We start from the raw sequence: 15022 nt of genomic DNA, 5'->3' as shown, positions 1-15022 counted from the left end.
CTCATTCATTTGCATCCCTCCCCTCTAAATATAATTCAGCCTTTCTTAGCATGACCAGTAATAATGACTCAGTTCTATTGATCAGATCCTATTTTCTAATCACAATTACTTTGGTTGCTTTGGGAGGTTTATATTATGACTGTAGATATAAAGGTTATTAGGATGTAACAATGAAAATGGCGGGTGGAGGGAGAAATGGTAAATTACTCCCTGGAATTGTCCCCTATTTGCTCCTTATAAATACATCCGTACCATACCTACCAAGCAATTTCAGCTCATTTTGTATGATTAAGATAATAACGTGAACTGGCTTATCTACATGAAGCTTTATGCCTCCTTAATGACTACATTTCTAATGTCATGTTGAGTAACAACTCAGAAGTACCAGAGGTCAGTAGCTCTAAACAAACAGACAAATAAATATGTCCCTAAGGGAGGCATTTCAATTGAAGTTAAACATTTATTAAGTGTCCACTACATGCAAGGTACTGAGCAACTGGGAATCCAAAGATATATGATTCATAGACTTTGAAAGGGATTGGATCTGGGATTTCACAGGTATAAGAAGTCAAAGAAGAGGAATTCCTCTTCACTGATGAAGGTCAGCACCTTCTCTGAAAAGTTAAGTGTTGGAGTTGCCTAGAACACTCAGAAATTCAGGGACAAGTACATGTAAGAGACTTGAACTCAGGTCTTTTTGGTGTCAAGATCAGGCCTCTTTTCACCCACTGCCTTTTTCTTCTATCCTTTTTCATCATGCCTTAGGAGCTCCATATTTGGTTTAGAAAAATGACACTTAAAAATACTAAAATTGGGCAACCATTTACTTGAATGCTTATCATTTTCCCTTTCTAATTGGTTGTGCTTAAAAATCTGACTTTAAAATAAATACCCAATGGAATCAGTAGGTCATTCAGTCAATGGTAGGATCATAGGTAGGGTGTTCAGAGAGACATAAAACATCATCTGGTCCAGTCTTCTCATTTGACACATATCCAAAATCAAGTCTAAAAAGCTTAAGGGACTAGTAAGTGTCTGAGGTGGGATTCAAACCTAAGTCTCTCTGACTCTGACTCTAATACTCTATGCATGAGGCCATCCTGCCCCTCAGAACAGAATCTATTCACCAAACAGGATAGGTTCTGGATTTAAAGTAGGTATGCTTTGTTCTACACAATTTCTATCCAAATCTCCATTACCAGTTTCACATCCCCATTTTCCATCATGAAATGATAATAACTGACATTTAACAGTGCCTGCATTCAAAGAGCTCTCAGTCTCAATGGGGGTATGATATGCAAACAGTTATGTATCAACAAGTTATGGACAAGATAAATTGAAGATAACCTCAGAGGGAAGGTGAAAGCAATAAGGGGACAGGCAAATGTTTCCTGTAGAAGCTCAGATTTACCTGTAACTTGGAAAAATCAGGGAGGCCAGGGGACATAGAGGGAGAAAATTCCAGGTATGAGAGACATTGAGAGAAAATGGCCAGTCTGGAGATTTGGTATCTTATTTCAGGAATGGTGAAGTGTTGCTGGATCACAGAATATGGAATAAGAGGATAGGGATAAAGTGTAAGAAGACTGGAAATGTGCGAAGGAGGCAGGTGATGAAAAGATTTACATGCAAAATGGAGAATTTTACATTTTATTCTGAAACCAACAGGGAACCACTGGAATTTGTTGAATAGGGGAATGACATGGTCAGATCTGTGTTTCACGAAGCTCAATTTGGCATCCGAAGTGGGAGAAGATGATGAGTTCAGTTTTAAATATGTTGAGTTTAAGATGTCTGTGGGATGTCCAATTCAAGATATCCATAGGCAGTTAGAGATGGGAGAATTTAAAGGTGGATAAATGGATTTAAGAACTCTTGGCATAGAAATTAAAGCTGAACACATGAGTGCTGATGAGATCCCTATGCAAAGTAGTATAGAGGGAAAAGAATGCTCAGGAGGGAGTTATAGGGGATACTTATGGTAGGCAGGTAGGAACTAGATGAAGATATAGCAAAGGCAACTGAAAAGGGCCAAAGAGATAAGAGGAGAATCAAAACAGATTCAAGTCATGAAAATATTGAATGAACAAAATAACCAGAAAGGAAGGTGAAGGTTAGTGCCAAAGTCTTCAGAGAGGTCAAGAAGGATGGGGACTAAGGAAAAGGCCATGGGATTATACAATTAGGAGATCATCAGTAACTTGGAAGAGGGTACTTTCAGTTGAATGATGAGGTCAGAAGTCAGAATACAAAGGGTAAAGAAGAAAGTGAGAAGAAATAAACAGAGACATCTATGGAGAAGAGATTTAGGGTGGCAGGTAGTGGGGATAGAAGTGGAAGGGGTTTGTAGATGGGGAAACATGGGTATATTCATACTTAGCAGAAAAGCAGCCAGTCCATAGAGAAAGATTAAAGATAGTAAGAGAGTAGAGATAATAAAGGGGCAAATCTGCTGGAGAAAATAAGTTAGAGTGGGATATTACTAGGGCATGTAGTGGGGTTTGCCTTGGCAAGGAGTAGGGCTACCTCTTCATGTGAAACAAAGGTGAAGGAGAAAATATTGGAGGGTGGCATCTGGGTAATAGAAGATGAAGAGGAGAGGAGAAAAGAGATGCTGAATGAATGGCCTCTTTTTTCACTGAAATATAAAGCAAGGTTCTCAGTCTAGAGGGTGAGGGAAGGAGAAGCCATGCAAAATTTGGAGAAGGGTGAGGTTTTCAAAATCCACTTTGGGGAGAGAAAAACTGAATCAATGATAAAAAGATTACCTTACCCCAATGATGGCCAAATTCAGATTATATAACATGAATTTGTAGTGGACCTAGTCAATCAGTTTTGTGATTTCTCCAGTTTCCTTCAGGAACATCTGAGTAAGAGTGAAGGCAGCAAGATAGTAGAAATAATGCAAGGCTAAGACTTGGCAGGGCAAGATTGTTGATAGGCTGAGAGGGCAAAGGAATCAAGAAGAGGGAACTAGCTCACTAAGCGGTCAAGATATGGAAGGAAGAAGAGTGAACAGTATAGTGGTGATAGGCTGAGAAAGAACTGAGGGATGAGAGATAACAGTGAGGACAAAGAATAGGGCTGAGGGAGACGTAGAATGACAACAGACTGTGATCAGATAAGGGAATTTCAGTTTGTGAACATGGAAGTATCGCAAAGATAGTAAGTGTGAGAGAATGGAACTGAACCCACGCCTGCCCGATTCTGCTGGCTCCAGGTCCCACCCTCTAACTCTATGGCCATTCCTCAGATGGCCAGACATTGTCTTTACTTTGAAGATTCTTGATGTCACTTTTTTAAAAAATCTATTACTTGCTGCAAATTCAGGAATGTTTTCTTTGGCTTCTATCAAATTTTGATGAAAATGAATTTTTAAAATCAAATAAATAATTTCAAAAATTCATTTTACTTCAACAAACATTTTTAGAAAGTCAGGTTGGTATAGTGGAAAACATTCAAATTTGGAATCAGGTTCAAACAATGACTCTTAATTATATATGTGAGACCACAAGAAAAGTCATTTAATCTCTCCGGTCCTCTTTTTCACTTCATCTGAGTAAAGAAGCAATTGGCCTAACTTAGTTTTTTACTTTCCTGGGCTTTCTCCAAGTCCCAGCTAAAATCCTACCTTCTACAAGTGGCCTTTCCCAACCTGCCTCAATACTAAAGCCTTCTGTCTACTGATTACATACAACTTCTCCTGTCAGTATCTTGTTTGTACGTAATGTAATTGTTTTCCTGTTGTTTCCCCCATTAGACTTTAAGCTTCTTGAGAGCAGGGACTGTCTTTTTCATTTCTTTATATCCCCAGGGATTAACAAAGTTGCTAACGCACAGTAGGTAGTTAATGGATGCTTGTTGACTGACCACAAACCTTCCTTCCAGTACCAAATCTCTGATTGAATACTCTTTTAAAGTACCTAATATGTACAGAACATGCTGCTAGGCACATAGGGAGCTATAAAGCTTAGATAAGTCAGGGACCCAGCCTTCATAATGCTCGTATACAGTTGGTAGTCTAGACCCAGATTACAACAACAATAACCAATAATACCCAATAAGTATATTGGACAGAGCAGTATCCAACAAAAATTATGGTGTGTCAGAGGGGTGCAAAAACCGTAAAGTTCCACCAATAAAATGTGTCTGCCTTATTGGATAGAATATCCAGGCTACTTGACTTTTTTAGGGACATCAGCCTCTCAGCTCAAATTTAAAATTTTAATACAGAGACAAATACTGCAGCACATGTGCACACACACACGCACACACGCGCACACACACACACACACACACACACACACACATCCTTTGTATGCTCTTAAGAGTGTAGACTTGCCAAATGCTGCCCTTCTGGACCTGACTTTCATAGAACAATTTCCTTCTAGCCACAGGGTACCGTTGTAGATGTTAAAAATACTTCTTCTTAGTCATCCCGAGGAGGAACACTGATGCTCATGGTAGAGGTCCTGTTATGTTCAGTTCACAAGGCATAAATGAGCAGCAGCCCAGCCAAGAGTTGGTTCCCTTGTGGAGCCTGTAGCATTTCTATTTGAGCCTGGCCCTTGAGAGCCAGTTTGAAACAACCACTGCCTTCAAATTGCAGTGGAAATATTCTCAGTTACAGGCTTCTGTCTGTTAAAAGGGATAGTCAGTGATCAGTTCTGACGCTTTTTTTTCTCCGACAGGTCAAAATGATGAAACGAATGACAGGCATTCAATTTTGAAGCTTCTGAGGAGAGGGGGTTTGGGGAGGAAGGTTATATTACTCAATCAGATATCAGCCCTCTTTGTAGTATTCATTTGTTAAAAATCCTCTACTTTCCCACTGCTGAATAAATTGCATGTGGCAATGTAATTTTGCTTAAAGTTACTCATTTAATGTTTTAATTTCGGTATCATTTACCGGAGTCTTCCAACAATCAATCATTTTGGCTTAGGGTTTCATACACTGGGGTGGTTTTGCAGAACACCCCGATCTTGACTTTTCTCCTTTCCTAACCATCTTGTGAGGAAGTTAATAAAGAACTTGGACTCAATGACCCTCTAAGCTAACTCTCAGATTGAAATCTGTAATTGTGAACTTCTCATAAGGGCCCTTGGCTGTTGATATTCTATGTGTAAACACTGCTGGCTATTTGATTCATTTGTGGAGACACATCTGAACTGATAAAGTTTCAGTCAACTGGTTTTGATTGAATATGAGTGTTCTGGAAATGATGAAGACTCTTAACCCATGGGTATTATATTATTTGCTTTCTTAATGGGTGGGGAGAAGCTAGAGGGAAGGAGAAAATGTGTAATCCAGAATAAAAAATGAATGTTTAAAAAAAAGAAAAAATCCACACATATCCCTTTCAGCAATGCTGGGGCTTGGAGGTGAGCAGTAGAGGACAGAAGTTAAGAGCTAAGTCCCAAACATTCTATATTCTTAGGATTAAGTTTGTTAAATTCTTGATAATCAAGCTCTTCAGCCCAGCTAATTGGGGTGGGAGTTATTTCTGCGTCAGAGCTGCCACTTTGGAAGACTTCAAAGAAATGAAAAGGACCCAAGAATATGTTTTCCCTTTAGGAATGCTTCTGACCCACATTTCGATCAGTTGATGGCTGTTCCCACCACTTTTTGAAAGTGTCATTAAAAGTTGACTGAGCCTCCATGAATACATGTCTCTTGAATATATTAATGATGCTAAACTGTAGCACAAAAACCAACTAGTCATGGGATCCTAAGGAAGGCTCCATACAACCTTTGGAAATTCAGGCTTCTAACTGACTTACTGATGATGTCACACAACCAAAATAATGCCCTACTTTCTCTTTTCGACTGTGTTATTCCTGTTTCCTCAAGAACAGACAGAATTGCTTTTCTAAGACTGGTAACATAATTTCTTTAGCATGGCAATATTGAAAAGGTTACAAATATAGTACGGCATCAAAATAGGATTAAGGAAAAAATGGGGGGGGAAAGTACTCCAACATTCTGAATATCTTATAAGACAAAAGGCACAAGCCAGTCCAACAATTGAGTTCATCCATTCATAAAAATGAGTAGGGTAACATAGCTCTTAGGTGTTTAAATCACTCCAAGGAGGGCAATTCCTAGAGAAGGGAGGAACCTTAAACATCCCTTAAACCTTGATTTCCTAAAAATGCCTGATATCTAATTATGAACATTTATATCAAATTAGAAATTTTTATTGTTCCTTAGTATCCCTCATCACCATCATATGGACCCATAATTTTTCAGAGTTGGCCCATGGATTTGACTAGGAAAAGGAGGCAGATTAGGTAGATGAGAAAGCATGGAGCAGAGACATTGTGAGCAGTACCTATGCACAGGCCACCCATCCCAAAGAAATCATGAAAGCCATGGAAAAATCCAAGCCTGTTCATGGACAATATGAGGACCCTATGATTCATACAACAAGAAGTACTTGGTGTACTGGCCAAATGTTTTGCCTCTTTTCTTATATGTTGTTTTGTTTTTTAGCCAGATATATGATTTCTTCAGTGTAGGGAATTCCTGGTGCTAAGTTAATCTTCTCCTCTCCAATGTAGAACACTATTCTGTGTCTTACAGTCTTGAGGAGTTTGCCTGGGAACACTGAGAGGTTGAGTGACCTAGCAAAGAGTCATACAGTCAGTATAAAAAAGATTTTAAAATACCTCTACCTCTGCAGCCAGCTCTCTGTCCAGTACACCTCTCTATTATAATTAATTGTTCTTACCATACCTAGTGCTTTCTCCTGCTTTGATCAGTAAGAGTAGGGATGAATGCATTCTTACCATTTATTACAACATTTATCCATATGAGTCCACATAGTCTAAGAACCTGACCCCAAACGACATGGCACAAGCTTTTCTGCATTCAGAGCTCAAACATTCATTTTAAAGTTATGACATGCTTTTTGGATGACATTTGAATTTAACCTTGCAGAATCAAAGAGTGATAAATATTATCAAATGCTTTTCCATATATTCTTCTGCACAGTATATTTTTTATGAATCATACATGCATTCATGCAAAGATCTCAGGTCATCTCAAATACCTACACAATCTAATTTCAAAAACTTTGCTAGAGTTGGAAAAAATATTCTAATTGGAAAGTTTAATGCTGTCTTTTAAATAGGCTGCTTAAAGTTGTTTTTTTCCCTTTCTCAGATATAGCAGATTCTCGCTCCCTACAATATAATGATGATTATGAGTACAAAAAAAATCAACAAGGAGGTAAACACACCAAAGGTGAAGAGTGAATTACGCTGACAGCAGGGAACATTTCTCCCTTGGTACAATGATGAGATGATGAGCCTGGATGACTCCAAGTTCCTATGGCCCCATACAGTCTCCCTGGAGCTGCAGAGAAGAAATGCTCTAAAGATCCAAGAAGACAACATGACATCTGTCCAATATCTGGAAAGTGACACATACGAACAATTCAGGAAAATAGGAAAAAAAATGGCACAGAATGGCTCATGTTCTAGCTAAACATTGTCTGACCATGATAATGAAAGTAAGGTCTTGGGTAGGAATTGGTTTTACAAGCAATTTAAGTTATTGTTCAAAGATTTCTCAAGCTTCACCAGGCAGCATAGTACAAATAGAAACAAACACTGAAATTGGAATTAGAGACCTTGAGTTCAAATCCCACCATTGGAACTTACTACTCATCTGATCATGGAAAATTAACAATCTCTCCATGCCTCAATTTCCTTATCTATAAAATGGAGAGGTTGGACCTAGTGGATTCTAAACTCCCTTCCAGCTCAATTCTGTGATCACTTTGATCAAGCACAAACACAGGGGAACAATATAGACCAACGATCATGTCATCATTTCTCTGATGTCATATCCTCTTTGAAAATGAAGGACAAACACAACCTGTGAGTAAGCTGAGCTGCCTGAATATGGAGCCAGCTAGTTGGATAACTCAGCTCATCCTCTTTCTCAAACTCTCCCTCTCACTTTCCTTCTCCTCTCCAAAAGAAGGCAAGTTTTGATGGCCAACTGCCCCGAAAACTTGGGGTTTACTGGCTACATTTCTTTTTTGTCTTCCTTCCTTCCTTCCTTCCTACCCCCCTCTCTTTCTCTCTCTCTTTCTGTCTTTTCTAAAACCTTATACCCAGTGCACTCTGAAGACCATAGATTGAACAACAATGGGTCCCAGCCCAAGCTCTACTTAGTGGCTGTTTTGTGGACTCTCTTAGCTTAGAATGAATGTCAGTAGTAACTGCTTCTCTATGAAACAACAACCCTGAGAGTTCTGCCCCTCTCAAACTGATTTATTCATTCATCCATCCATTCATTCATTCATTCATTTGTTCTTTTCTATTTAAAGGGGCTATCCCCTGACTACTTCTTAAAAAGGCCTATTCATTGAATGGGCATTACCTCACTTTAAGGTACTTTGTGAATACCTGAAAAGACGTTAGCCACAAAGGCCAAGTCCTCCCACTGCATCCTTGGCTGTCTCCAGTCACCCTGATGGATCCAGATGGCTCAGGAGGAGAAAGTGAGGCTGGTGACCTTGCACCGCCTTGCTCAAAACAAAGTGAAGTTCAAGTCATGTCATAATTTCTCTGATGTGATGGCCCTCTTCAGAAATAAAGGTCGAACCCAACAATAGTCATTCCTTCAATCAGTGAGCATTTATTAAGCAGTTACAGTGTGTCAAGCACCAGTACTAGGTACTGGGGATATAAATACCAATGATAAAATGATCCCAACTCTCAGGGAATCTAGGTTAGAGTTCTAGTTCTACTGGCAAGTTTTATCAAGTCCTACCACCTCTGTGGGCTTCTGTTTCCTCATCTCTAATACGAGGGACTGGAATTTGATCACCTCCAAATCCCCTTAGAGTTCTAGAGGCATGATCCTATTGTCTTATGGGCAGAAGGAGCCTTCTTTCAAAAAATATTTATTTAATATCTACTTCCAAACAAGGCAATATTCAATGTGGTTAGGAGATAGAAAGGAATGGGAGTAAATGAATGAAGAAACAAGTAAATAAATGTGCAGACAGATAAATAAATGAATGAATGAACAAACAGACAAATAAATAAGGGAATGTTGTCCACCCTCCTCGAGTTTATAGTCTACTAAATAATTCAAACTATGTAAGGAAGAAAGACCTGAGTTCTCCCTCTGCCTCTGACATATCCTGGATGTGTGACCCTGGGGAAGTTGATTTATTTTTCACTGATCTAGGCAGCTGTGTAAAAATCAAATAGAAACAGATGCCTGAGCAACTGACATCATATATATCATACTGTACTTTTAGTTATTTTGTTAAATACTTCCCAATTACTTTTTTTACCTGGTTCCCTTGGTCAAGCAGTGTTTGGAGTGTCTTATCTACACAACTCTCAAGGACTCTACATTGGAGAGGAGGTCTCAACCTGCACTGCTGGGGCAAGTTTTATCATGGACAGTTCCCTATATGAATGAAATCCCAAAGAAGGAAAAGAAGCAGAATCAGGCAGTTAGAAGAACACTGCCTACAAAAAGGAGAAGCTGTGGATGCAGTATGCTCAGCTGTCTTGCCTTCTCTGCCTGGCATGGACTAGCAGAGCTGCTGTTGACTTCAGGGGTTAAGGGAGATGGGGCTGAGGGGGGCAGGCGCATAAGACAGCCCCATTATTGATCAATGCAACAACCCAGTAAGGTCAAGGAGGGTTGGAAGAGTCAAAACTCTGAGGCCTTTTCTAACCATAAGCAACTGGGATTCCGAGTCAGCTTAATTGCCAAACTTGGAAGCTAAGACCCCTCTTCTGTGCTCCACCTTATCCTTCCCTCTTGAGGGGGCTTTCCTGGAATTTGATTTCGGCTCTCAGATTTGCTCCTTAAGTGCCTTTGTCTGGCTGCAGCTTTGTTTTCCCCAAGACAGGAATTCCACCTGCAGCTCTCCAGACCTCACCTTTGATTACTTTAAATCCAAGCCCTTTACAGCCTTGTCTCTAGGGTTCACAGGTAGGTACCTGGCTCACTCCCACTTTGCACCTGATCCATCTTGCTGCCTTTTCCCAGCCATTCAAGCTGATGTGGGTTAGGGGAGCCAGCCTCCCACTGCACCAAGGGCCAGAGCTCCTGGAACATTGTAATTCTTCCTCCCACATGTTGATTACTCCACTTCCCCTCTGTCCCACCCCCCCAACTCCCTTCAGCCAGGTTTAACCATTCACCTGCTTCAGGACAGACCTATGATTCCTTTGGGGAATTCTAAGGAATTTCAGAATGGGGAAACTCTCCCTACCAGAGAAAGTTGGCATCTTCTCATCAATAGTGCAAGGTTAAGGAACACTGGGAGACTGAGAATTTCCCACATTCTTCCTGGCTTTGGGCTCTTCTCTGTCCCTACTGATGGCATGGTCTTCTTCAGCAGTGAAGAAAGAACAGAATCCTGTGAGCAGATGCAGCTGGCTGAATGGAGACCCAGGTCCTCCTCTCCTTGTCTGCCTCCCCTTCCCCTTCCTTCTCCTCTCCAAAGGAAGGCAAATTTGGATGCCCAAAAGATGCCCAGTTGAGTTGCATTTTACTGGTCCCTTCCCTTCTCTTCCCTTCCCTTCCCTTCCCTACCCCTTGTCCTGTCCTGTCCTTTCCCAAAACCTTAAACCTACTGCACTCTGAAGCTGGGATGCCAATGGGCCCCTGCCTGAGGACTCCTGGACCCTCCTAGCTTTAGCGTGATCATCAGTAGTAACTGTTGCTGTTTCCCCCACAGCCTGATGTCTTTCTTTTTCTTGGCCTCATTAAAGGGGCCATGCCATGGCTACTTCTTAAACAGACCTATTCAATGACTGGGCCTTACCTCACCCTAAATGAATACCTGCAAAGACCTTGACCTAAAGGGCTCAAGGTCTCCCAGTGCATCCTGGGTCATCTCCAGTCATCCTGATGAATATCTGGTCACTGGATTCAGGTGGCTCTGGAGGAGAAGTGAGGCTGGTGACCTGCACAGCCCTCTCTCACTCAAAGCAAAGTCAAGTGCAAGTCATGTCATCATTTCTCTGATGGCATGGTCTTCTTCGGCAACGAAGGATGAACAGAATTCCTATTGTGATAATTATTCTCAGTAGAGAACCTTCATAAATGCTTATAGATATTTGTGTATGCCCAAGAATTGGGTTTCTCACTCCCTTCTTCACTTTGTCCTTTACTGGAGCCCCTTTCTTGACTACCACCTAACCTGGACCCTCAATTCTGATGTATTCATGGGTCTCATACAGAATCATTGAATCTCCCAGTTAGAAGGGACCTCCAAGGTCAGCTAATCAATCCATAGCTGAACAATACTCCCATTTCTGTCCCCTGATCTTGGCTTCCTATGCTCTTCCTCATGATCCATCCTCTCTTTCCCTAGTTGTGGGGCTAAGATGAACTGGAAAAACAATTACCTGTATGGATCCCTCATCATCACTGCTGCTGCCACCACCACCATTATATAGCATTTATTCAACATCCCCCTGCATGTGGTCGGTTGTACTGTACAACAGAAAACCATGAAGGGGTTTCTAGACCAAATGCTTATCAATTAGTTCATCATTTTTCCTGCCAGCAAATACATAATGGTCATTTTTGAAGTGGTCATGCATACTAAACAACCTGGGAGATTCCAAATGAAACCCAATGCAGTGTATGATGGCAACATCAGAAACATCAAACAGCACACACATAAATACACAACTTTGTGCAAAGCTCAGAAACTTCCAATGTGATATTTTAAAGGTCTAACTTACAAAGTACACTTAGAAAATATTTAACACCTTATACAGTACTTAAGACTCTACCAAAACTACCAATTAATCTTCCCCCCAAGTGAAGAGGCAGGTCTGACTCTAAATGCCTTCCAGGGGAGGAGACCTCAGGCCCCAGATGTGACCTGCCCCAGGCCATAATGCATTAGAATGATGGAAATACCAGGAGGGTGCCTGTCCTGCCTCAGCTGCTGTTTGCAGAGAAACCAAAATCCAGGCCATAAGCTCCATCAGGCCCTTACATCTTTAATGGCAAATGAAAAGAGAGGCAGTGGGGCTTTGTTTTAATTTTCTAGAAGAGATTTCCTGCTGACTTCGGATGAAACAAAGAAATCTCAAGAAGGGACAGATGTCCAACTCAGTTCTGCTCCAGGGGCTCAGATTCCATGAGGAGGCTGGAGGTTTCCTGAGTCACCTCCATGGAAGGCTCTTTTCCCAGGGATCAGAGGTTTCACATCCCCAGGGACCCAGAGATGCTTTCTACCTCCTCACCAGCTTCCGAGCTTCCTCTGCACAGTGTATGTGGATGGAGGCATTTGACCCAGCCCTGCCAACTGTCCCATACAGAAAGAATTCTTTTAAAATGAAGAATGACCATCTATGGAAGGATTCCTTATCTTTAAAGTGGAGAGACTAGGAAAAAATCAAGAGTTTTTAATCTGATGGCGGTGAACTTAAAATATCTATATAGATGTATGTATATGTGTATATCTGTATGTGTGTATATACATATATATATATAGAGAGAGAGAGATAACTTTATTTTAACACAATTCTTTTTCTTTGTAATCCTATGTATTTTACTTTATGCATTTAAAAACCCTCTGACAAGGGTGGATGCATTGGATGCACCAGACTTGGCCAAGGAGTGAGGACACACAGATGGTTAAGAAACTCTGGAGGGGATAATCATGAAGGTCCCTCTCTAGCCTCATGGTCATGATTCTATGACTCCATGTGTCTTCCTATACCTCATAATAATGGTAAGCACATATTTCGTTTTAACATCTGCCAATTACTTTATACTTAGAATCGCATTTAACACTCACAAGAACTATTATCCCCATTTTACAGATGAGGAAACAAAGGCAAACAAGGGTTAAGTGACTTGCCCAGGTCTCACAGCTAGGTGCTAGAGACCTGGTTCTCCTGACTCCCAGTTCCAACACTCTATCCACTGACCATAAAGTTTCATGGTACCATCAGAGAGACCCTGGGCTTTGTCAGTGGCATAAGAGTTAGCTCTCAATTATCCAGATACCTGGGATGTATTCCTCTCTTCTACCTCCTGGCATCTCTCTCTCCCTTTAAGATGTAAGTCCATTATGATCAGTATGAAACCTTTTCTTATATTCCCAATTACCAGTGATCTCCTCGAAATGCCTTGTGTTTAATTGTTTTGTCTACATTTGTATTCGTTGGCTTTATATTTAGGCTGTATGTGTGGATGGATGGATGGATGGATGGATGGATGGATGGATGGATGGATGGATGGATGGATGGATGGAAGGAAGGATGTTTGTATATATTTGTCTTCTTCATTAGAGTATCAGCTTTATGGAAGGATTTTTCATTCTTTCTACTTGTATCCCTAGCACCTAGAACAGTTCCTGATACATAGAAGTCACTCTACAAATGCTTATTGATGGATGAGTCAATGGATTGATATGATATGATCAACAGAAAGACTTGACTACAGTAATTTATTTTTAGTTTCAAAATATAGGGTGTTCCAAAAGTCTTAGTTTGGTTTTAAGGTATCATAACAAAGTCATAAGACATTTAGGATTGTGTGACTACCCCTCCAACCAGAGGTGCCCATCAAATTATGCTCATTTTAGACACTTTTCATTAGCTGTCTTCTATGCCTGATGAAAGGGCAGCTGTGTGGCACAGTGGATAGTTTGCCAGCCTGAGGTCAGGAAGACTCATCTTCCTGAGTTCAAATCTGGGCTCAGACATTTACTAGCTCTGGGATCCAGGTTGAGTCATTTAACTCTGCTTGCCTCAGTTCCTCATCTGTCAAATGAGCTAGAGAACAAAATGGCAAATTGCTCCAGTTTCTTTGCCAAGAAAATCACAAATGTGGTCATGAAGGGTCAGACAACTGAAATATGATTCAACAGCAACACGTCTGATGAACTCTGCTAGAATTTTAGTATTGGATGGAACTTAAAAGAGCAACCAGTTCAACTTTCCATTGACTGTGCCAGTGAATACCTTCCCTAACAGATGAGCACCCAGTCTCCTTGACTGTCTCACCTCTCACCCCACCCTAAACCCCATTGTACCAACTCTCCCCTACCCAAGTGTTTTTATAATGAATAGTTTTTAAAAGACCATTTGGGAAATACCCATAAATATAGAACTACCACAAATGCACAAAAAGAAGATGAGACTTTTTATTCTGACCACAGACATAACCAGCTATCTGGCTGGCCCTATGTCTTTGAACATATAATTTCAAAGTTGAAGTTAACTATGAACTACTGGACAATCTCAAAGAACTTAGTTACTTCACAAAGCTGAAATGTTGCACTCTTGGAGAAAGATAACTTTACTACAGGCACTGACCTTCCCCATTGATGAACTGAAGTCAGTTATTATGGAGTCTGATACACATTCTCTGGTGACAGATAACACAAATGGAGGCCCCTCACGAGTACAAAAGGAATTATAAATGCCTTAGCCCATTGAAACTTTGGATTGGGGTGGAGAGCTGTTCGGCTGATTTTTTTTAATGAATAAAGTTTAGATGAGCTGGAAATTCAGCACAAAGGATAATTCTGAGACTCCCTGGGTCCAGCTGGGTACTTGGATCAAAATCAAATGCATTTTATCTAAGGTATGGCACTAACTTTCATCAAAAAATTATCATATGTTCCGTCACAAATGGTTATTGTAAAATCTTTATTAACCTAAGTACATATAAAAATTGTGAATTCTTTATACAAAGCTGTATTTGACTTTTAAATTTCATTTTAAGCTTGGCCCGTTCACTTGGAATGTGATTACAGAGTAAATTAAAAAGTAATCACATGTGAATTACATTTCCTCATGAATGTAATGACTCCAAGAGGCTGATTAATGTTAAACAGAGCCTGTCCTACCTCATGCATACCTTCCCAGGTGAGATGTGCAAGATAGCTGTCGTGAGCTGATTTAATTTCCTTTTACTGGTATTCCAGGGAGAAACGCCAAACAGATACAGATTCAGCACGTTCATTAGGGCTGCTTGTGCTCATCTCTTTTGTCCATCCAACTGCCC

General features: G+C 40.5%; 1 protein-coding gene across 8 annotated transcripts in view; it reads right to left on the bottom strand.

The window, feature by feature from the left end:
- The window catches only part of FHIT (fragile histidine triad diadenosine triphosphatase), a 1742479-nt gene that overhangs the window by 615933 nt on the left and 1111524 nt on the right, over positions 1-15022 (bottom strand). Inside the window, exon 5 of one of the 8 annotated variants that reach the window (XM_072598795.1) lies at positions 1-15022. This exon is cut by the window's left edge and continues 58492 nt beyond it. The exons of the other annotated variants lie outside the window; for them this stretch is intronic. Within the exon in view, the coding sequence (XP_072454896.1) occupies positions 14996-15022 (27 nt within the window). The 3' untranslated portion in view covers positions 1-14995. 8 annotated transcript variants of the gene reach the window in all.

Source organism: Notamacropus eugenii, chromosome 3, assembly GCF_028372415.1.
Source record: "Notamacropus eugenii isolate mMacEug1 chromosome 3, mMacEug1.pri_v2, whole genome shotgun sequence".
NCBI classification, from domain to species: domain Eukaryota; kingdom Metazoa; phylum Chordata; class Mammalia; order Diprotodontia; family Macropodidae; genus Notamacropus; species Notamacropus eugenii.
Note: the sequence above shows the minus strand (reverse complement) of the source record. Positions and strands in the feature narration are given on the sequence as shown.